Below are 24,328 nucleotides of genomic sequence, written 5' to 3' on the forward strand. Positions count from 1 at the left end.
GGTCTAGGGATGGCTTTTTGAGTAAAGGTTAAACTACAGCCAGCTTGAAGGCCTGTGGTACATTGACTGATTATTAGAGATAGGATAGGTTGATCATATTTAAGATTGAAGCATTAATTAATGGCAGGACTTCTTTGAGCAGTTTTGTAGGAATGGGGTCTAAAAGACACGTTGATGGTTTGGAGGAAGTAATTACTGAAGTTAAATCAGAAAGATCAATTGGAGAAAAGGAGTCTAACTTAACATCAATGGTACTAAAAGTAGCTGTAGATAATATTACATCTGTGAGATGATTATTGGTAATTTTTTCTTTAATGATTAAAATTTTATTTGTGAAGAAGTTCATGAAATCATTACTAGTTAACATTAAAGGGATGGTTGGCTCAAAAGAGCTCTGACTTTTTGTCAGCCTGGCTACAGTGCTGAAGAGAAACCTGGGGTTGTTCTTATTTACTTCAATCAGTGACAAATAGTAAGATGTTCTGGCTTTGCGGAGGGCTTTCTTTTAAAGCAGCAAACTATTTCTCCAGGCTAAATGATGATCTTCTAAATTTATGAGTTATCTGCTTTAGGCTACGTGTTTGAGAATTATACCATGGAGTCAGGTACTGATTTGAGGCCTTAGTTTTCACAGGAGCTACAGTATCCAGAGTCGTACGTAGTGAGGAGGTAAAAATTATTAACAAGTTAATTGATCTCTGATGGGGTAGTGTTCAGATAGCTGCTCTGCTCTATGAGCATTGAAGATGATAACAGTGGAAGGATTATATTCTTAAACTTAGTTACAGCGCTTTCAGAAAGACATCTACTGTGATAAAGTCTACTCTCCATTGTTGTGTAATCAATTATTGTAAATGTAAATGTTATCAGGAAATGATCAGACAGGAGAGGGTTTTCAGGAAACACTGTTAAATATTCAGTTTCTATGCCATATGTTAAAACAAGATCAAGAGTGTGATTAAAGTGGTGGGTGGGTTCTTTTACACTTTGAGAGAAGCCAATTGTGTCTAATAAGAGATTAAATGCCATGTTGAGGCTGTCATTTTTAGCATCTACATGGATGTGAAAATCACCCACAATAACTATTTTATCTGAGCTGAGAACTAAATCAGATATATAGTCTGAGAAATCAGAGAGAAACTCTGTGTAAGGCCCAGGTGGACGATAGATGATAACAAGTAAGGCTGGTTTCTGAGTTTTACAGCTGGGGTGGACAAGGTTTAATTCATTTGACAGCATCAGGCTGTCAAATGAATTAAAAGTCTGTCTTGGTCTTTCGTTAATTAATAGGCTGGTGTGAAAAATTGCTGCCACACCGCCCCCTCGGCCTGTGCTTTGAGGTTTCTGGTAGTTAGAATGACTCGGGAGTGTTGATTCATTTAAACTAACATAATCATCCGGCTGCAACCAGGTACTGTTCTTTCTTTGTGATTTTTTATATTTAAGTTGTTTGTTGCTGGTTTTTAGTTTATTTTTTGTCTTTTTGGGAGCTGACACAGTCTCAATGGAAATGGGTTTTTTGGGGGGGTAGCAGGAGGAGAGAAGCTGCAGAGAGGCGTGTAAGATTGCAACTCTGCTTCCTGGTCCCAACTGTGGATTGTCATATTTTGGGGGGGGTTTAATAAATTTTTCCATATTTCTAGAAATGAGAGCTGCTCCATCCAAAGTGGGATGGATGCCGTCTCTCCTAACAAGACCAGGTTTCCTCCAGAAGGTTTGCCAATTATCTATGAAGACCACATCGTTTCTTGGACACCACTCAGAGAGCCAGCAATTTCAGGAGAACATGCGGCTAAACATGTCACTCCTGGTCTGATTGGAGAGGGGACCAGAGAAAACTACAGAGTCCGACATTGTTTTGGCAAAGTTACACACCGATTCAATATTGATTTTAGTGACCTCCGATTGGCGTAACCGGGTGTCATCACTGCCGACGTGAAGTATGATTTTACTGTATTTACGTTTACCCTTAGCCAGCAGTTTTAAATTTCCTTCAATGTCGCCTGCTCTGGCCCCTGGAAGACAATTGACTATGGTTGCCAGTGTCTCTAGCTTCACATGTCTGAGAACAGAATCACCAATTACCAGAGTTTGACCCCCCCCAGCCGCCTTCTTTCCCCAGCTGCTTGAGATCTGCCGGGGAACAGCTAGCGGGGCCTACGCTATCTTCGGCTGCACCAGCTACAGGGGCCTGGCTAGCTATGGGTGAATGAAGGGTGCGAAGCCGAGTCTCCAATTCAGTAATCCTGGCCTCCAGAGCTACAAATATGATACATTTCTTACAAGTATCATTACTGCTAAAGGAGGCTGAGGAATAACTAAACATCTGACACAATGAGCAGGAAAGTGCAGGAGGGACAGGTGAAGTAGCCATGGTGCTAACGAGTCGGCTATGAGCTAAGCTAAGCTAGCTAGCTTACTTACAACTGGGCTCATCAGCATATTTACATGCTTCCATCTCCCATTTCTGCTCGGTAGCACCTCATAGTTTTCGACTTTACTTTTTCTCCCTCCCTCACGCTCACACACACACAGCGGGAGGGGTGGTCCCACACGTTCTCCCTGTAGCACGGACTACACCATGAGGCTACAGTCTTAAAGGGCCATGCCTGTAACACTCTGCCGTTGTATTAAATCATTTTTTTTGTATAATAATTTTAAAATTTTTTTTGTCACATCTGCAAGTACAGGTGACGTGGGCCACAAATGGCCTTCGGGCCGCGAGTTTCAGACCCCTGTTCTAGAGGCTTCTCAAAAGCCTCTAGAAGGAAATTAGTTATCGTGTGACAGTTTTATGGCAAAGGAGGGTGGGAAGGGATCAGTTGACAAAGAGCGAGTGAATTCGACAAAGTCGAAAGCTGACGGCAGCTCGCGGGCCTTGCTGTCGAGGTAGGGCTTCATGTGTGACAGACAGTAGTCTGCCTGCGGGTGGGATGGGTACCAGTGTCCGGTGCCATGATTGCACCGGTTCTGATATAAACAGTAGTAACCAGACCGAAAAGCAGCGCACATTTCTGTGCTTTTTTTTCCTGAGCTGTGATACACTTCTAGCCAATCATTTTACGTTTCTGAGGATAGTAGGTGGGTCCAGGTATGTACGTTCTTTTAGAGCAGAGCTACAGATTAAAAATGCCCAAGGTGAAGCGGTCAAAAGTCTGGCTGTACTTCACAGCAAAATATGCAAACTCAGCAGCCTGCAACAAGTGCTTTAAGCTGATACTGTGATACTGTCAAAGGAGGTAACACCTCGAATCCAATGAAACACCTGGCGACGCATAGCGTTTTTTTTTTTAAAAGCCGAGAAATGCGCCGTATTTGATAGCTTGCTGCGAGACCTCGCACCGAGCACATCTACTGCGGGTGTGGTGCCTGTTATCGGACCCGGATTTAGCAACATCCCCCAAAAACCCGAAGAGGAGAGTCCTGGCCCCTAGCCCTGCCAGTGTAGCAGAAATGATGACGGATGATGATGGCAGCAGCAGCCGTTCTTCTCTGCGTGAGTAGCTTAATGTTGTTCGTGTGTAATTTACGTTGAGTAGGCTAACCACGTTATTACATTAATGCATGTAAGGTGAACTAGCAAACATCATCACAGCTACATGCGGCTGTCTTCTTGTTTGATGACAGATACTCCCTTCACCCTGGCCAAAAAGGCTAAAATGACCAAAGAAAAAGAGGGAAATGGCTAAACATGAGAGGTTTTTGGACAAAGTTTGTGTTTTTTCCATTGATTAAGCACTGCTACCAGCCAAGAGTGATACCATATATGCCCCATAGCTGCAGAAAAGGCTAACATTGTTATTTTTTTTTTTACAAAAAACCAGCTGAACATGAGAGGTTTTTGGACCAATTTTGTGTTCTCCATTCTTTAAGCACCGGTTTGAGCACCGGCACCATTTCAAGAGTACCGATTTGGCACCAGTATCGGATAAAACCTAAACAATACCCATCCCTAGGTGGGACTGACAAAATATACTGGGGACTTCCCCCTTCAAGCATGAAACTTGGTATTTGATACTTTTGCTCCCTTACAAGAATAAACACAATTCTTGACTGTTGCTCACTTTCTTCATTTTTATTGTGACTTAAACTCAGTTGAGCAAAGGATTAAAACTATTAACCAGAATACTGGTTTGGGGTCCATTTGTCCCATTATAGGATATAAAGTAATAATAATAAACAACAGAGCTAAACAATGAACCAATAGAAAAGAGCATACTGAACCTTAACCCTCATGAAATGTAAGATCAGTTTTCCTGATACAATTAATAAAATAATGTAATAAACTGAACAAACAATGCTGAGAGTTCTTTACTGCTCTGGAAAAAAAGAAAAAAAATGATTTGAATATGGATCATCTTTTTACTCAGGTGTTCAGCAATGACTCACATCTGTCCCACATTTTCTAAGTATATACGTTTTACACCGTATGAATTCTCATGTGCTTCTTTAATTGTAGCTTATCGACAAACCTTTTCCCACAGATGCTACAAGGAAACGGTTTCTCACCTGTGTGAATTCTTATATGGCAGTCCAAACTTGACTTCTGAATAAATCCTTTGCCACAAGTGCTACAAGAATGTGGCTTCTCACCTGTGTGAATTCTCGTGTGTGTTTTGAATCCTGATGAGTCAGAAAATCTTTTCCCACAGGTGCTACAACAATATGGCTTCTCACCTGTGTGAACTCTCGTGTGTGTTTTGAATGCTGACAAGGTACAAATTTTCTTCCCACAGGTGCTACAACAATATGGCTTCTCACCTGTGTGAATTCTCGTGTGTGTTTTCATTGCTGATGAGGTAGCAAATCTTTTCCCACAGGTGCTACAACAATATGGCTTCTCACCTGTGTGAACTCTCCTGTGTGTTTTGAACGCTGATGAGTCAGAAAATCTTTTCCCACAGGTGCTACAAGAATAAGGTTTCTCACCTGTGTGAATTCTCGTGTGTTTTTTTAACGCTGATGAGTCAGAAAATCTTTTCGCACAGGTGCTACAAGAATACGGCTTCTCACCTGTGTGAACTCTTAGATGTGCAATCAGTTTGTATTTATCAGGTAAAGTTTTTCCACACACGTCACATTGTACAGACTTGTTCTTTGTGTCTGTTCTACTTTGACTCACTGACACAAGAGTGTTGTCTACTCTCTGACTGTGACGTCTCTTCTTCAGCTCTGCATTTCTAGTTGATCTTGAGTCCACATGCCCATTTTCTTCATAATCTCGGCTCTCTGCTTCAGGAGAGCTGTGAGAAAGGAGCTGCTCGCTGTTTGGTTCTGGTTCACTGTGGTCACTTTTCTCATAAGCGGGTGTCACCTTGAAAGTATCAGCCTCCTGCTTCAGTCCAAGCTGCTCTCCCTCCTGACTTCTGCATAGTTCCTCCTGTTCCTCTTTAATCTGTGGAGGCTGTGGATCCTCCTGGTCCAGACTGGAGTTCCTCTCCTGGTTAAAGACCTGCTGGTCTGTAAGAACATCCTCTTCTTTAAAAGCATGCTGATGGACATCTAAAGGCACAAAGGGGACAAAATGATAGCAAAACAAACATTTGAGAAAATATTTACTGGTCTAAACCATTAGCAGATCTCTACATCTTGAGTATGTTGCTCACATATACCACTGAAATTTAAAATGTAAAAATGTGAAAAATTAGGAGGTTTGAAAACTCTGAGTTCTTCTTGTGCCTTGAACCCCTGGCTAGCTATCGAGCTGGTGGGTAACAGACGTCTCTGAAAACGTCAGAGCACTTTTGCAAATAGGTGATGTCTTGATAAACCGTGCAGATATCTGAAGTTTACACAGCTACATTTCTCGCCTGAAAATATGTTAAAAGTTAATTTTGTCACCCAGAAAGAGTAATATTAAAACTAAGTAGCTGCCGCCATTGTTGGGAACGTAAATTGGCTGAGGCGCACTATGATTCCTGGGATAGGTTGGGCCACGAAGGATACACCCAACCCATCCTTCAAATCTGGGAAAATGAAGGACACATTTGTAGGCCGCATTTGGAGGAATCTTCGAATTTGGACAGCCTTCATTGCATTGCTGCAACGTAATCGGCCTACAAATGCAGACTCCGAAGGATGCAGGCCCTGAATTTGGACACAGCTATGATACTGGACACTACTTCTTCTTCGGGGTATAATGGCAGCTGTCATTCTTGTACATGCAGTGCTGCCATCTTCTGTTTCAGTCCATTATTACAATCTTAAATCTTACAAAACTTCCCATGACAAGTTGACTATTAAATTAGTGGTGGACGATTTTGATGGTAGACTAATCATGGCAGCCCTAGAAATAACTAAATGTTTTTTGTTAAATGAATGTGGATGTCTGGATTGGCTATAGTTATAAGATGGCATGCTGGGGCAGAGCTCTCTTGCACAGTGTTTTGGCTGTGCCTGAAATGCCATGAAAACTCTCTTTGTCTGATAAATTTCAGTTTAGAAACTCTGAATTCATATTTTCCAAAACAGAATAGAAATATTTATTCATACTTACTCAGACCTGTAAACTGTTCAAAACTCACCATTTCCATGCTGCAGAGGAAACATGTAATTCTTAAACTGATAACACAACAAAATGAAACTTGTGTTGTTGGCTTTGTGTCTCTGTGCAGATTTTGTCTGAGCAGTGGGTGGAAATTTGAAACTCAGATGTTTCACATCTTTCATTCTGCTGAATTCTTATGCACTAATTTTTCACCTTTTTGCATGAATTAATGGTGGAAATGCATTTATGTAAATGAAAACAGAAAATTATGCCAAAGAGATTAAATCATGCTGCTTTTTACTTTTGGACTTTCAATTCTTCCTGTGACTCTGAAAATAAATGCAACCAACTAACCTAACCCAGCTGTCTGCATGTCTCTGGAGAGTGAACAAGGGGAGAACATGCAAACTCCACACAGAAAGGCCCGGCCACATGATGGAGTCAAACTCAGGACCTTGTTGCTGTGGGCCAACAGCGCTAGCCACTGTTCCACTGTGACACCCATGAGTCATATTCACTGTTATTAAAACATCACAGTTTTACATACCTATTCTGTGTAACTTTATCTCAGGTTTACAGATGGTCTCCAGCAGTCTGAGCTGCTCTTCATCAGTCCAGACGATAATGCCTTCAGCCTCCTTCTTCAGTCCAAGCTGCTCTCCCTCCTGACTGCTGCAGAGCTCCTCTTGTTCCTCTTTAATCTGTGGAGGCTCTGGGTCCTCCTGGTCCAGACTGGAGTTCCTCTCCTGGTTACAGACCTGCTGCTCATCCAGACCCTCCTCTTCCTCACAGTCATATTGTTGTGGGAGGTCTTGAGGAACAAAGAAACACAAGAACAATAATTACAAATGTGTTGATATAAAAACTCAAACTATCTTTTAAAAGCTACATGCTAACATGTTAGGATCGAAGTTTCCCAAACTAAACTGCAGGGTGACACCATGAAAACATCAGTGTCTGAAATCCTTCTTTAAACAAAGCTTCACTTTAACTTCAGAGAAGTCTGTTAACAACTTGTTAAATGTGTTTTCTGCTGACATCTAACTAGATCTTTACTGCACAGTCTCAGTGTTTACAGAGGATCCAACACACACCTGATGTACTCAACAGTGGAATATGTTAGAGAGAAAAAAGTTTAATAAATAAATCAAAATTTTTAAAACCTAACCTATCAGTGACCATGGACCTGCACCAATCCAACATAGTCCATCACTGGACACTGACCCACAGCACTGATAAATACCCAGTTTAACATCTTCTAGTAAAGTCAGTCACACTGAAGAATCTGAGCTTGAACAGCACAGAGTTAAAAACATGTCCATACCTATGATGTGTGAGTTTCTGTCGGGTTTCCGGCTGATATCCGGCAGTCTGTGCTGATGGTTGATCTCCTCCTCATACTGGACGATGGTTTTTTGAACCTCTGAGAAGATTTCTTCACAAACAGCAGTTAATCTCTTCTTGATGAACTCTCTCAGATACTGAACTGAACTCATTGCTGCTTCAACTGGGGCTGAGCGGATCGATACAAGCATCAATAAAAGCGATACAGACGTTGGTATCAGATCAACACTGATGTGACGGGATTGATACTTCAGTTTGTGTCTCTCCTCCAAGTTCAGTTCGCTTCATCAACAGCAGCTATGTCTGCACACACACTGCTCCTCTACCACAGTAGTGCTGTCCTCCTCCGTTCTTCTTCGGGACCTGATGGCGTTTGACAAATCAGCTTACAGGTGCATTAATCCCGCCTACTGGACTGGAGTGTGGACAGGAGAATAGCAGGAAAAACAAGGATAATTATATTCTTTCATCAATCTTATAATTCAATAGAACAATCATCCATTTACTCGTAGATTTCTGAGATTAATGAGGAGTCTCTCTTTCCATAACATGTTGTATGGCTGTATTAAAGAAGACTGCTATCATCATTTCCTTATTTGTTTGAGCTTTCCTGATGTCTGATTCCAAATATAATAAACTATCCATCGTCCCTCTTTCTTTATGAAACCCACTCTGATCCCCAGAGAAGAGACTGTTAGTATCTAAAAATCAGCTTCATCTGTTTTCATGCTCTCCCCAATGATACGATGGGTTTTTAACTAGTTTACTATTATCTGCTTCCTGACTGATGGGATTGTGCCTTTTTCATATACAGTGGGGCAAAAAAGTATTTAGCCAGCCACCGATTGTGCAAGTTCCCCCAATTTTAATGATGACAGAGGTCAGTAATTTACACCAGAGGTACACTTCTGGTCCTAGCACACTTCAAATCCTGTCTCCCCCCCACCCTGGACCCCCACCAATTCGCATACCGCCAGAACAGGAGCACAGAGGATGCAGTCTCCATCGCACTGCACTCTGTCCTCTCACACCTGGACAACAACAACACCTACGCCAGAATGCTGTTTATAGACTTCAGTTCAGCGTTCAATACAATCCACCCCTCACAACTCATCAAGAAACTGACAGACCTGGGCATCAGTTCCCTCATCTGCAAATGGTTACTGGACTTCCTGACCAACCGCCCCCAACATGTCCGGCTGGATAACCACTGCTCATCTACCATCACAATGAACACCGGTGTACCACAAGGCTGTGTGATGAGCCCTTTCCTCTACTCCCTCTTCACCCACGACTGCAGACCTGCTGATGGTTCCAACACCATCATTAAGTTTGCAGATGACACCACGGTGATTGGCCTCATCAGTGACAACGATGAGGCCGCCTACAGGGAGGAAGTGGATCGTCTGGCTGAGTGGTGCGACAGAAACAACCTGCTGCTTAACACCGAGAAGACCAAGGAGCTCATCGTGGACTACAGGAGGAATGCTGACCCACATCCACCCATCCACATTAAGGATGTGGAGCGTGTGAGCAGCTTCAAGTTCCTGGGAGTCCACATCTCCGAGGATCTCACCTGGACGACCAACTGCTCCAAGCTGGTCAAGAAGGCTCATCAGCGCCTCTTCTTCTTGAGGACTCTGAGGAAGAACCACCTGTCCTCAGACATCCTGGTGAACTTCTATCGTTGCACCATCGAGAGCATCCTGACCAACTGTATAACAGTCTGGTACGGGAACTGCTCTGCCTCGGACTGGAAGGCGTTGCAGAGGGTCGTGAAAACTGCCCAGCGCATCGCCGGAGCACCACTTCCTGCCATAAAAGACATCTACAGGAAGAGGTGTCTGAAAAGGGCTGGGAAAATCATCAAAGACCCCAGTCACCCGTCACATGGACTCTTCACCCTCCTGCCCTCTGGGAGGCGCTACAGGAGCCTCCGGACTAAGACCACCAGGTACCGGAACAGCTTCTTCCCCACAGCTGTCAGACTCCTGAACTCTGCCTCCTGACATCTGACCCACGTTAACATATGGACTGAACATACACACACCCACAATGGACAACTGTACCCTCAAACACACAATAATAACATGGACTGAACCACCACTCACAACCACTAGCACTTTATATAGCCTCTGTAGAAACTATCTACACCCTCACTTATCTTAACTGCACTACTGTATAGCTCTGTGTAAATAATCATTCTGTACATTCGATAATCTTTAATTCTACAACTGTTTACAACTTCCATAGTTCACATTTCTGTATAGCTGTATATCTCAGATTTCTGTAAAGTTATTTATTTCATATTCTGTATAGTTTTTCATATTTATATCCTGTTCATAGCCTGTACATAGCTTGTACTCACTACAGCCTGTACATACTTATAGTTATAGCATATTCACAACATAGTTCATACCGTGTACATTATAACATACCATAATAGACCCATTTCTGTAATATACTTACATATCTATACTATTGCTAATATATATTGTAATATATCTATATCACTAAAGCACTTCTGGATGGATGCAAACTGCATTTCGTTGCCCTGTACCTGTGCATGTGCAATGACAATAAAGTTGAATTCTATTCTATTCTATTCTATTCTACTGAAACAATACGGGAATAGAGCAGATGTTATAGAATTCAACATTAATGAATCAATGGTACAGAAGTGGAGGAAGCACAGTTTTTGGCTTTCCCCATATTTCAAAATCTACTTTGTCTCTTTCCTATTAATGTCACCTGGCATAATTAGCAGATGATATTGCTTGCAGCTGGTGCAATGCTTTCGACCAAAACAGGGACCGCTTGATGAAAAGTTTCAAATAACTATAGTATCAGAATCAGTCTTATTAGGTAATGTTAAAATAATTTTATCATTTAAGTGTTTTCAGTGTGGGAGAAAGTACTCTGGGCCTTCAAGTTAAACACTATTAAAAGCAGTAACAAGTTTAATATTCAGAAACTTAAATTATGTATCAGTAGCAGAATCAGGGTACACATTTTTCAGGGTCAAGCACCTTTTAAGCACTTTCAAGGTCCATTTTTCAAGCTTTTCCAGCACATTACCGAGGAGCCTCGCGGTGTAATACATACTGTGCTTCAACGTAATATTACTGTACTGTGTGTGTATAAGGACCACAAATGATACATGTTAAGAGACATGGTTACAAAGAGGATTTCAAACTCCAGGCTGTCAGTGACGCAGTAGAACCTGGGAACAGAGGAGCTGCGAAATCTGTCTGTCTTTGTTATTATGCTCAGCATCTTTTAGTTTACATTTTGACTGCACAATTGTGAGCCTTTTGTTATGCACAAAAACAACATTGTTTTATTTTATTTATGGAGCATTATTTTTTAATAAATGCTGATAATTTATTTCTGAGTAATTTTTTCTTGTAAATCTATGCTGTATGTTAATAAAAGTGCCTGTGTGAGATTTGGGACACAGCTTTGACTAAGAACTCTCTTTTTGTTCTTACTTTATGGCTTTAAAAAAATATCGAGATATATATCGTATATTGATATCCAGCTAAAGAATATCGAGATATGAATTCTGGGTCATATCGCCCAGTCCTACTCAGTTAAGACTTTAAGAATGCACAAGCATCTACCTAAAATCTAGTTATTTAGTCTGTCGTCTGTGGTATTATTAGGTACAATTATAATGTATTGTTCATCTCCCTTAAATAAAACAGGCAACCTTAAAGTATGAAATATTCATATATCAAAAACACTTAAATTTGTCTGTTGTCTCAGTGCCCCACAGGCCTCAATGTGAGCTTGAAGCCATGTATAATTTATAAAAATAAACAAATATTGAATGAAAGCCAGGGATGTGTTACGTTCACATTCTCAAAAATTATTTACTAGGACTTACCATTTACTCATCCCTGACTGTCCAATCAATCAATCAATCAATCAATCAATCAATCAATCAAGGCTTTATTCACCAGGTGCAGGTTGCCCTGCAGTGAAATAGGACCCCCCCCCCAACCTTATACACACAACACAGACATCACATGGGGATACAGGTCGGAGATCGGTAGCGTTACAGAAAAAAACACTGAAATATGCACTACAATGGGAAAGTATAAGAGGAAAAAAAGAGACCTCTACTCATGCTGGGCTCCTGGGAGGACAGCATGAGAACAGGAAACAAAAAAATTCCTCTGCACAAAAAAGCACATAAATGTCCACAGCACAACATTATGGAACACGTGACATACCACAGGGTCGGGTGGGGGGTGAGGAGTAATCCGAAGCAAACACAGCAGCCATCCTGCCCAGCGCTACCATTCCAGTACGGGCTCAGACCCGCCGTGTTCCCAGGAGGGAACAAGCATCGAAGGCGTTTGGAAAGGCAGGGGGGATGAGTGTGTGCATATCAGTGTATGTGTGTGTCTGCGTGTCCAGAGTTCAGCTGAGACAGTGTCCTTCGCCCTGCTAGGCTAAGTAAACAGTCTTCCAGCCAACCCAGGTGGCCTTTCATGGAATGGGAAGGAACAGTCTAAACACAGTCGTTATTAGGGTGTTTTTGTTCGGCTCAGCCTTGCCACCGCAGCTGGCGCCGAAAGGGTATCCGCATGAAGTGATAGTGCTTTTTACTTTAGTGCGAACAGCTCACATGAATTTCAAAGCTGTTTTAACAGTCCAACACTGGTCTCTCAATCTCCCGTTGGAGAGCCGTGAGCTTCTCCATGATGTTATCAAACTTGCGCTCTGTGATGTTGTCATTCTTGTGCTCAAAGAGCCGATTCTGAGAACTCACAACCACAGTGACACACTGTTACAGATGTCATCCAATTTGCGCCCAGGGGTGTTATTCCGAGCGAGCCCCTCCAAGATGTAATCCAGTCTGCACTCAGAGATCTTATTCTGAGTATTCACGGCAGCCGTAAGCCTCTCCAAGATCTTATCCGTGCTGCACTCAATGAGCTCACTTTGAGAAACTCACGCCTCTTCCCATCGTTTCAATCCCAGCGAGCAGCCTTGTGGGGGTTTGAACAGCCAGTTCCGCTTCCTTAATTCTTCGATAAGTCAGGGCCAAGCCAGCTCCGATCAGCAAGAACCCTGTTACCATGGTTCCGAATAGGTAGATATCTTCAGCACTCAGGCTCACCCGAGCCCAGACTTCTCGTTGAGAAGGGGTGTCAATTGCATTTAGGGACCAGTTGATCAAATCCATATTACCTCTTTTAGGTTTTAGAGAACAGACTGTGAGAGAATGTTCCAGGGAAAAGTAATACAAAAAACATGAGACTAGACAAGGACACAAGAAGCTAAGCAGGGAAGCTAAGGGAGAGGAGGAGAGGAGAAAAGTGCGACCGCCTTCGTCAAGAGCAAGACCCCGGCGGGGTCACATATTGAAACAGACTGACATGCAGAGGTGCAAGTCAGCCCAGGTTGTATAATTTTTGCCCAGTTTGACCCATTTAGCAGAAGTCAGCCTGTTTAAGGCTCTGATATCTATTCTGTAAGATGACATGGTATGATTTTCTCACCCAATAAAGGAAAATTTTAATATATTGGTCTACTCTCCATTTTATCAGAAACAGTTATCACAGCTTGTAAATTTTATTTTTATACATATATGTAAGCATTGAGCCAAAACTGAATTTTGGAACTGAAACTGAATTCAAAGCAAATGAATTCATTTTCAAAATATAAAATTCAATTTTAATTTAGTCACAATCAGTTTCAAACCAATAAATTGAATTTCAAATTAGGCTAATTCATATTCAGTTTTAAAAAGTATTTATTCAAGTTAGAATTCAGATTCAATCTGAGCAATTCAAATTCAAACTTAACTTAGTCAAATTCAGTTTCTAATGGCACAACGTTCTGCCCATAAATTTCCTCCAGTTAAATACAGATAAAACAGAAACTTTAATTGTGCTCCTGATTACATGTTTTCAGAAATTAAGCAGCATATCAGGTTTTAAACCCTTCAGTTCAATCGAATCTCAGAAAAGTTGTCACTTGAGAAACACTCCAAACTACTGTTTCGTAACTGTTTGTATCATCTAAAGAAACATTTATAAACTCAGACTACTGGTGTCAAAGGCAGAACTTGAGATGATTATTCATGCTTTTCTTTCTTCTCGTTTTTAATTTTCTGATTGTTTTATATTATTATTTATATTTCTGGTTTTATTGTGGAGCAGTTTGGGATTTTTATCTGTGAAAAGTGATATATAAATAAATTTTACTTACTTGATGTCTTTTAAATGTGCTATGTAAAGAAAGCTGACGTGACTTGTGACTTTACTAAAATGTCAGCCTTTTCTTCATCATCAGTTGCATTTATATCGTTTATTTAGCACTATTGAATTGTGATAAATACTTCAGACTTTCCCAGGTACTAACACCTGCTGTCACAGCTGACCCGCACATTAAATCAGTAACACTCTGTGAACTCTCTTTTTCCCTTTCAACATCAATACACACCAAATTATTATCTTATGGATAAGCCAGTATGTTTTAGAGTCGGATGTCTTTATCTTGCTGAACCACATCCCTACAAACACTCATCAGAGATCCGTTTCTCAGTATTTTATCACTCTTCATCTCCCTACAGGCGTATTTATCGCTGTTGTAGCTGAATCTGGTTCCACTCACCGAACGACGACCGTCTGGAGACGATTTTATGATCACTTTAAATCCGTCCTCGTGTCTCGTTGTCACGGTTACACTGCGCTCACTGTCCGTTTCCTCCACATTACAGGTTTACTTTCACTCTTGTTATTGCTCTCCTTTTACGCTTTGTTCTTTGTTAGTATCTTTTATGATATTTACTAGTGATGTGACGTTCTGCGTCGAGTAATGGAGGAAGCGTTTCCGCGATGCGCGTAACGGGGCTTGCTTCATTTATGGGAGGAGCTGAAAATGATGACGTCCGAAGCCTCGCTGCCCGGCTGTACCACGTGACTGGTTCAGGAAGTGGTTCGAACTTTGCCGCGAGCTATGATAGAGATATAAACCCCTCAGACTTCAAAATGTGGGTGTTTGATGGAGAGTTGCGGTTAGTGAGAGTTTGGAGACAGTTTGGAGGTTTATGAGAGCATGTCCTCCCTTGTGTGGGAACATTTTGATTTCATTCCTCCCAACAAGGTATGTAAATTTCTACAGAAGATGCATTTTCATAATACTGATGGTGCAATACAATTTATGTTAAGCGCCGTTACTTTTGTACAAGGTGAAGTGTTTGCTATGTGCCAGGGAGCTGGGATATAACAACAACACCTCATCCATGCTTAGGCACTACAGAGCTTTGCATGATAATAAGGGGAACACCGATTGTGGAGCAAGACCAGGTGAGCCATCAAATGCCATGATAATACAGCATGCAGTAATGTTACTACATGATATAACAATATTATACAGCTGTTATAAGTTACGTGTGTGATATTTATATTTGTGCTTTGTCTTTATTGTCTTTCCTCAGGAGAACAATCTCAAATAGATGAAGACCTGGTTAGCATGGTGATTGAGGACTCACAGCCATTTAGCATTGTGGAGGACAAAGGATTTAAAAGATTTGTTAAATCATTAAATCCTAGCTATGTTCTCCCCACTAAAAAGGCCATAAAAGCAGTGAAAATTTAGTTTTTACTGAATAAAATGTGAACAGGCAGGACTGAGGCCTCAGTCTGTAGCTGTCTATACCTCAACGTTACAAAAGCACAACCACTGTCCACACCCCAACCACACCTCACCTCACGGTAAATAATCATTTCCATTTTAAGCATTTCCAAATAATCATTTTCCATACTGCCAGTATAAATATACACAGTATACTGTCGTTGCTTCCAAATTGGCATTTGATGCATCCTTCCCCTGAATTTGGACCAGCCATCCTTCAAATTCGGGGAAAAGGACGCATTTGTCGCCACATTTGAAGGACTCTTTGAATTCCGACAGCCCTTCGCTGCAGGTGAGCCCATCTCCCCTGCACAACACTGCAGACTGTGCACCACAATCATCCTTAGATTAAAAAAAGAATCAGATATAATTAATCTCAACTGTAAATACCATCTATCCATCCTCTACTTCTTATTCTTTTCAAGGTTGTGTGGGAGCTTATCCCAGCTACCACAGGGTAAGAAATACAAAGAGTTTACAAAGAAGTGAGATGACAAAGTTCAAAGGTAACTGAGAATATTCTGGTATGCATGTTTATGCAGAAGTGTTTGATTTTAATGTTATTAGTGCACAATGCTAAGTAGATTTATTCAAAAGTCAAATAACATACCAACATTGGCTTTGATGGTCTGATGTTTGGGGCTTTCCATTTCTAAATGTTACAGATGAGATTTGCATCCAGCTCCTGTCCTGCACACAGTTTGGACAAAATCACCCCATGAAACCATCAGAAACTCCAGGCTGGAAAACAGTTAAGTTATAAACTTTTTAAAAACAAAAACAAAACAAAGAAAAAAAAAGCAAAAATGTAATAAATGCAATTTATAAGAGCGTTACGCAGAGAGGTGTGGAACACATCAGACATCACTCAGTCTAAACTGAAGTAATTAGTACTTAGTTTATTGGACATCCCTTACACATACAAACAGTAACTTCCAAAAATGCCCCCCTGTCTTCTTCTTCTGTCATTTTTAACAACAGCTTGCATCCAAAGATGTTGCACTACTGCCATCTCCTGGCTTTTATTCTAAATTCACTTCCAAATCCTTAGATCCTCTTGATGAGACCAGTATTTCTTAAAAAACAAAACAAAAAGCCACTCCTTTCCCTTCATTATGACCTAACTGATTAACCACCTTTTCAAATGTTAGTTCCATTACACCACCCATTTCTACCCTCAACACTCTCTTACATACTTCCTACAACTAATAAGCACATGTTCAACCGTCCCCATAGCATTACACCAATCACACAACCCAGTCGGATGTTTCCCCATCCTAAAAAGAGTACCATTTAGAAAGCAATGACCTGTTTGTATTCTACTTATAATAACCTATAATATCCTGTCTATTTAATCCACTATGGCTCTTAACTTCTATTGTGTTTTGTATCCTATATAAATGTCTCCCTTTTACTTCATTATCCCATGCTATTTTCCAGAAATTCTTACTTTCTGTCCAAACTGTATTTTTCCCTTGCTTTGCTTTGTAGTAGAATTGTCTTGAACGTTCCAGCGAATAGGTTTATGCTACGAACCTATCAATGTATTTATAAGTTACACTTGTGTTTGAATCCTGCAGCTTATCACACATTTGATTTCCATGTGTGACAACTGCAAGTGTCCAGAGTGAGGACAGACTGAGGGACCCACTGCTGCACATCATCTGTGAGGCTTTGCACCCCTGATGATCCACCAGGACAAACTCAGCAGTGTGTGAGGAAGAGGAGGAGGAAGAGCCAGCAGCAGCTGACAGATGGAGGGAATAGACAGACTGTTCAAGTTACACACTATGAAAGGCAGCAACAAGTTTAATATTCAGAAACCTAAAGTATGTATCAGCAGCAGAATGGAGCTAAAAATGGTGGCCCCTAGAAACAAAGCACGTACAAATTCCAAAACATATTTCTAGCGTTAACTGAACTTCCTTAACAGAGCTACCTAGATCACTTAAATTACACAATTGAAATCATATGTGTATTGTTTGTGTATTTATACACAAGCACTCATATATATTCAAATAATTAAAAAAATTTTTTTTTTTACCTGTTACTACCACACACCAAATCTAGTCGTTGGTATTTACTGGCTTGTGTAGCCACTAGACAACAAAAGCTCAATGTTGCGCCTAGCATTCTGGAGCACTTCTGTTGTCTTTTGTACGTGTTTTGGAGTTTTTCCGTGCTTCGGGGTTTGTACGTGCTTTGTCTGTAGGGGCCACCGTAAATATACTTTCATTTATTCACTCCACATAAAATGTAATAAATAAATCATATTATACAAAAACCAACTATTCACGTTTCAACTTTTGGCTACTTAAATTTTCAGGTTTTTTTTAAACAAATTTAAAGTGAAACAACACAAAACACTGCAAACCACAACACAATTAAATATAAATTAAAATATGAAAACAAAGAGAAGATGCACATTCTGTCATATGGGCCTGCATGAATAAACTTTCTGAATCCTTTATCATCTGAAAATAGTTGTGGATGATTACTATACCTTTCTAACGTGACGTTGTTGTCCCTGGCTCTCTCTCTCTCTCCCTCCGGCTCTGTTCCTGTGCTACTGCGAGTGTAACTACCGCCCCTTCCCCCTCTGCCCAGCGCAAAACACAAGGCTCACATGCGGAGTGAAGCGGGGAAAAAAGTGCGAGAGAGAGGGTGATAGAAAAAAAACAAAAAAAAACACGGCTCCCAATAAGGAGCCGGCTCGCGTAGTCCATGTCAAAGATCCGGTTCTAAGAGCCATTTCATTCGCGACTGACAAATCACTAGTCCACAAAGTGCGCATACTACAAAGCGTGTGGTCACTGGATTGGGACACAGCTATTAGATACTATCTAGCTTTCCAAGACTTGTTTCAGCAGCAGAATTATATACTATACACCCATAGTCCAATACTGATCTAATTAACCCAGTATATACAGCTTTCAATGACCCTCTATTCATTTCCTGCCAGCTTTATATACTCTGAGACCACAGCTTCTCAATTCAAACTGGCCTATAAAAGAAGTGCAGTTAAGACAAGCTTCCTCTTTACAGAAACAAACAAGACAGCTACCACAGAGGTAACTTTCAAACATTTTGCTGCATTGGTGCTTTCAACAAAGCAATAATCTGTTAATCTTGTTTTCCTCTTTGAATCAGCCTAAAACCAGGAGTCACAAAAGTAAAACAAAATGACAAAAAAGTATGACAAACATCGAGTGTTTGAGCAGGGATAAATGATTTATTTCTTTTAGTTTCATTAACTGTATACATAACCTGTTTTGGGGAATTGTGGATTCCAATCCGATTAATATTTCTCCTTACCACTAAACTGTCTGATAGTCCCTGTTAACACATGCCTGCTGACAGATGATACAAAGTAACATGTCTTTGAATACAATCTGAAGTCTGTTAATGTTCTGATTTAACAGCAGATTTCTCGACATGCAGGACCGAGAAATTCCTGCCACAAAAGTGGAAAATATATTTATTTGACATTTTAATCAGAATAACAGAGAAATAAACAGTTGGTGAATTCATGTGAATGCTGCTTCTGCTGTAAGTCACAGACCTATAAATGTATAAATGCTCCACAATTCTCATTTCTATCCACCATCTTGAACACTGACTATAAATGTGTTCACTTCATTATTGTGTGATTTGGTTTCTTCACGTGTCTCCTTCAGTGCAAATAAAGGACTGTTAGAGTGACTGAATGAATGACAATCCTTTCCAACAAGTATTTCCAGCTGTTTGTCTCCACTCTGCACTTTAGTCTTTCTTCTTGTCATGTCTGTGTTTGTCCACCAGGTGTCTCCCTCAGCTCATTTTCTCCAAATCAGAAGCATCAGATTTGTGGAGACACTCTGCCTGCCAGACACAGCTCAGGGCAAGAAACATATCTATCCTCCACAATATACAGGCCTGTGTTATTTAGTATTTATATTTCAATGTATAAATGATCGAGTGTGATCAAACTTTACATCCCAAAAAATGACATTAAATGTCATCATTCTAGACAAAATAATAATGCAATATCAAAAACCTCAAGGATTCAAATCTTACTACATTGGAACATTTAAAAACTCAAAGACATTAAGTTTACAGTCATATATGATCAAGAAAATCAACAATCTTCACATTTCAGAAACTGGAACCAGCTTTAAATGTGACTAAAATAATGATAAAACAATCAATTCTCTAATCATTGACTAACTGATGAATCACTGCAGCTCCAATATATTGTTGCATTTGACAACCCACTACAGCAACTACAGAATAAAACCACTAACCAGACTGATGACAGATTTCAAACATGCTGAATATGAAGAGTAGTATCATTTAAACTCACATGATTATCAGCCATAAGAACAAATTCAGATTTATATTGATGTAAGGTATATAAATGTAAGTACAGTTTGAATCAGTGCAATATTATTTTCACACATCAATGTGGTGGGTTGCAATTTTAAAGCCAACGTGATAACGTGATATTCGGCCAATGGTGTGGAGATTCAGCTTTTTAGATTGAATTAAAATCAAGTCACTCAAATTTTTTTTCTCTCTGCAAAGGAGCAGAATTCTTGAAACAGGGTTCTTTAAACAGAGTTATATGAACAGCAAAACAGTACATCACAATACACAAAACAAGAAGACAACACACGGCAAAACAAACAAAGCAAAGGCCAGGGTGTAGAGCCTTTAAGCACAATCAGTAGAGACACACAAAGTAACAAAAAGAAAAAGACGGTGGGGTCATATCTGACCTTCCTGTAATAGGAGACAACAAACAGCTGCTGAGTAACTTTACCATTCCTTGTCCTTTCACTGATTTAGTTTTAAGTTTAAACTAGTACAAGTATTTTGCCAACTTCGCAAATGTTGATATTACAACAATTATGGATTAAATCACTGGTTCACTCCAATGCATCAATTTTTACCCACGTTGTTGTGTTTCTGATATTCAATACTTGTGTTACATAACTTGCCCTGCCTTTCTTTCCCCTCCTTATTGTCCATCACTTTTATGACTCCCTTTTACAGGGTTAGGGCCAAAGTGAGCTCAAACGTTTGAACTTAATGATTGTTGGCCCAGTTTGGACTGTCATACCAGGTGCATCTTCCAATGGGCCAAGTTCGACTATCTGTATGTCATAACCTGTCACCATGGTCTATAAATCTGTCAAAAGTTACATATAAGTTGTACTTAATAAATTACAGAGCAAAACTGTATGCATGAACAGGTAATCATTCAACAGATGACACAGCCTTATGATATGAATATGGATAATATTTCACTTAAGTATATGAGTCTTATAGAGTTTGATTATAAGAGTTAAATGCTTAGCAGGGTAAATCCTCTATGAAAAACATTCCAGTGTGGATATCTACTGTGTACAAGCATACATGATTATATGTAATATATGTCCTCAAAAAATCCAGAACAAATGGACAGCTGAACTTCTCCGTCTAAAATGTAAAGCCTCATTTAGAAATTACACAACTACATATAATGGTCAGGGATCAACATGAACATATCTTCTCTGTCTATTTCACCTTAATCAATTCTGAAGTGACTCCATCTCCATAAAGATATAGTCCCGCATAGAGCGGCTGAGTGAATGTGGTCTGGACTCTGTGGAGGAGAGTCATGGTTTCAGAGACGCTGTAGAAAGACAGAATACCTGCTCTGTGATCCAGGTACACTCCTACTCTGGAGGACCGAGGACCTGAGAGGACAATTTGTGCACTGTTGTACAAGAACTGATAACTGTTAGTGTAACAATATAATGCCCAAGATCTGTCATTGAATCCAAATACACATTCATTGAGGCTCCCAACTCTGCTGATATTCTTGCATGTGACTGCTACACAAACCTCTCCCCCTCTCCACTCCACCTCCCAATAACAACGTTTAGTCAGACTCTCTCTACTCAGGACCTGAAAACACCAATCAGCAAATCTGTCTGGATGATCAGAATAAGACTGTTGTTGCTTCATTCGTGCTACTTTTCTGTTCCCCTCAGATAATAACAGATGTGTGTTTGCTGTGTTTGGATCCAGTGTGATTTCATGTGAATATTTTAAGAATTCAGCTCTGGTCTTTGGCTCAGGTGGTGACAGTAAAACATCCACTTCAGTGACTGTCAGTGAGATGTTTGTCCATTCCTTTCTCAGAATGTCCTGTAGTCTATCTCTGGTCTCTGACACAGCTGCTGTCACATCCTCAAAGTAGCTCAGAGGACGAATATTGATGCTGGATGAGTGTGTAGACTCACTGAGTGCTGACAGTGAGGGGTAGTTGTGTAGAAACTGGTTGTGATCCTCTGTGTGTGAGAGCTGCTCCAGCTCGCCGTCTTTCCTCTTCAGCTCAGCGATCTCCTGCTCCAGCTTCTCCTGAAGCTCTTTGACTCGACTCACTTCAGTTTCCTGCTGGGATCTGACCTGCTGCTTCACATCAGAGCTTCTTTTCTGGAGGAGACGGATCAGCTCAGTGAACATCTTCTCACTGTCCTCCAGTGTTTTATCAGCAGAGCCATTGATGGCCTCCACCTCCCTTTGAAGCAGCTTCACATCTTTCTCTCGCTCCTGGATTCTCTGCTGGATGTTTAGTCGTCTCACCTCGAGCTCCTTCTGCTTCTCAGTCCTTTCTGCTGCAGCTGGGACTGTTTCATGGCCTTTATGTTCATCCATTGAGCAGACAAAACAGATACTCTGCTGGTCAGTACGACAGAAAATCTTCATCACCTCATCATGACGAGAGCAGATGTTCTCCTGGAGCTTCTTGGAGGGGGCCACCAGCTTGTGTTTCTTTAATGATGGTGAATCATAGTGAGGTTGGAGGTGTTTCTCACAGTAGGAGGCCAAACAGAATAAACAGGACTTGACGGCTTTCCACTTCCTCCCAGTGCAGACATCACAGGCCACATCTTCAGGTCCAGCAAAGCAGTGATCAGCTGGAGCAGCTTGGAGTCCAGTCTTCTTCAGCTGCTCCACTAAAGCTGCTAATATGGTGTTTTTCTCCAGGACAGGCCTCGGTATGAAAGTCTTCCTACACTGAGGGCAGCTGTGGATTCCCTTCCTGTCCTCTTCATCAAAGTGGGTTTTAATACAGTTCATGCAGTAGCTGTGTCCACAGGGAATAGTCACCGGACCCTTCAGTAAATCCAAACAGATGGAACAAGAGAAGGTTTCTTCATCCAGCTGAACTCCTTTCTGCGCCATTTCTCCTCTCAGTGTCAGTGACTGTGTGCGTTTCTCTTCCATATAACTGAAACTAGTCTGAGGTGTAATCTCCACAAAGTCTTTTTCTTCAGTAAACGGAGCTTATCACAGCCTACACGTCACAACATGTTGGTTACACCCATGAGGAGGAAACACGTGGACAGAGAGGAGGTGATGTGTTTAAGAGCAGGAAGAAGAGGGAGGGTTATCAGGCTGTGCTTCACTCCAGGAAGAGGAGCAGTTTGAGAGCGATACTGTGTGTTTAACCCTTTTTATTTACTGCTCACATCAACTTTTAAACCTGTCAACCCATTTTTCTTTATAAAAAAAACTTCCCTTTTTAACTTCCCTTTTCCCACTTAAGTTGGCTTTATTAAACGTTAGATCTTTAGCTGGGAAAACATTTTTAATTAATGATTTAATCACTGAGCACAGCCTTAATTTTATGTTTTTAACTGAAACTTGGTTGGACCAAAGTAACAGTGGAGCTGTTCTCATCGAGACGACCCGTCCTAACTACAGTTTTATCAGTGAGGCCAGGGTGAGCAGGAGAGGAGGGGGGGTTGCTGTCTTATTTAATGAATCATTTCAATGTAAGCAGCTATCTCCTGGAAGTTTTCAGTCTTTTGAATATGTGGCTTTACAGCTGAAGGCCCCATCCAAAGTTGTGTTTCTTAATGTTTACAGGCCTCCCAAATACTGCACAGACTTTTTTAATGACCTCAGTGAACTGCTGTCTGTGATCTGTGTTGATTTTGACTGTGTAAATATTGTTGGGGATTTTAACATCCATGTGGACAACCCTCAGGACAAAGTGACTAAAGACCTGAGTAACACTCTGGGCAACTTTGGGCTGACTCAGCATGTAACAGAGGCCACACATAATAGAGGACACACTCTTGACCTACTGATCTCCAAAGGCCTGAGCATTTCAAAGGTTACTGTGTCTGATGTGGGCGTGTCTGATCATTACTGTGTTTTCTTTGAAAGTAAAATCTCAGCCCACACAAATATATCAACAACAGTGATCACTGGGACTCTCCTCAGCTCTTACTGGAACAGTGGCGCGGCTGCCCCTCTGTTGGTCTTCCATGGTCTCTTGTGTTCTGGGGGCCTCTGGATGTCTGGAGTTTTGATCTCCTCCATACCCGCTTCACACCCTGGAGGACGGGGCTGTGGCCCCCCCACACTCCCTAGCAGATCATTACATGGAGAAACCTTTGGAATGCAAGCATGCTGATCCACACAGGTATGCACACATGGGTATTCACAGACACGGACTAAAGCTTTCTTGGCTGCTGCCTCAAAGCACACTGTGCGCTGTCTATCTTGCGTGCTGCACAATATCGTTTATTATTTAGTAAATATTGATATCTATGACTAGCTAGTTTATTGTGATGGTGCTTTGTTTTCTCTATTATTATGTTGCTCTTTGTTGTTTGCTGTCTCCTCTGTTTGTTTTTTTTTGTTTGTTTGTTTGTTTGTTTTTTTTCTCCATACAGGTGACCCAGGAGTTCTTTTTTTTTTTTCTCTCTCTTCCCCCCCCTTCTCACCGTCTCTTCTCCTCTTTGGTTTTCTTTCTTTCTCTCCCCCTCTCTCTCTCATTCATTCCCCCTGTCCTATTTATTT

The 24,328-nt window shown here is 40.9% G+C and overlaps 2 protein-coding genes and 1 long non-coding RNA gene across 3 annotated transcripts; 1 reads left to right on the forward strand and 2 right to left on the reverse strand.

Annotated features, from left to right (window-relative positions):
- Nucleotides 1-4,060: 4,060 nt before the first annotated feature.
- LOC113029829 (uncharacterized) lies at nt 4,061-14,684 on the reverse strand. The gene is made up of 4 exons (XM_080298648.1): nt 14,462-14,684; nt 7,812-8,246; nt 7,035-7,298; nt 4,061-5,502 (listed from the first exon to the last, which is right to left on the reverse strand). The coding sequence occupies exons 2-4, from the start codon at nt 8,020-8,022 to the stop codon at nt 4,421-4,423; spliced, it is 1,557 nt and encodes a 518-aa protein (XP_080154774.1). The 5' UTR covers nt 8,023-8,246; nt 14,462-14,684; the 3' UTR covers nt 4,061-4,420.
- Nucleotides 14,685-14,686: 2 nt separating this feature from the next.
- On the forward strand, nt 14,687-16,430 carry LOC145425550 (uncharacterized). The gene is made up of 5 exons (XR_013906271.1): nt 14,687-14,953; nt 15,039-15,156; nt 15,288-15,776; nt 15,910-15,990; nt 16,150-16,430. It is a non-coding gene; the product is annotated as an uncharacterized LOC145425550 (long non-coding RNA).
- Nucleotides 16,431-18,696: 2,266 nt separating this feature from the next.
- Nucleotides 18,697-22,825, reverse strand: LOC113017225 (tripartite motif-containing protein 16-like). The gene has a single exon (XM_026160381.2). It carries the CDS (start codon nt 22,739-22,741, stop codon nt 21,023-21,025), a length of 1,719 nt encoding a protein of 572 aa, XP_026016166.2. The 5' UTR covers nt 22,742-22,825; the 3' UTR covers nt 18,697-21,022.
- Between the last annotated feature and the right edge of the window lie 1,503 nt (nt 22,826-24,328).

The sequence above is a fragment of the Astatotilapia calliptera genome, chromosome 3 (assembly GCF_964374335.1).
Source record: "Astatotilapia calliptera chromosome 3, fAstCal68.1, whole genome shotgun sequence".
NCBI classification, from domain to species: domain Eukaryota; kingdom Metazoa; phylum Chordata; class Actinopteri; order Cichliformes; family Cichlidae; genus Astatotilapia; species Astatotilapia calliptera.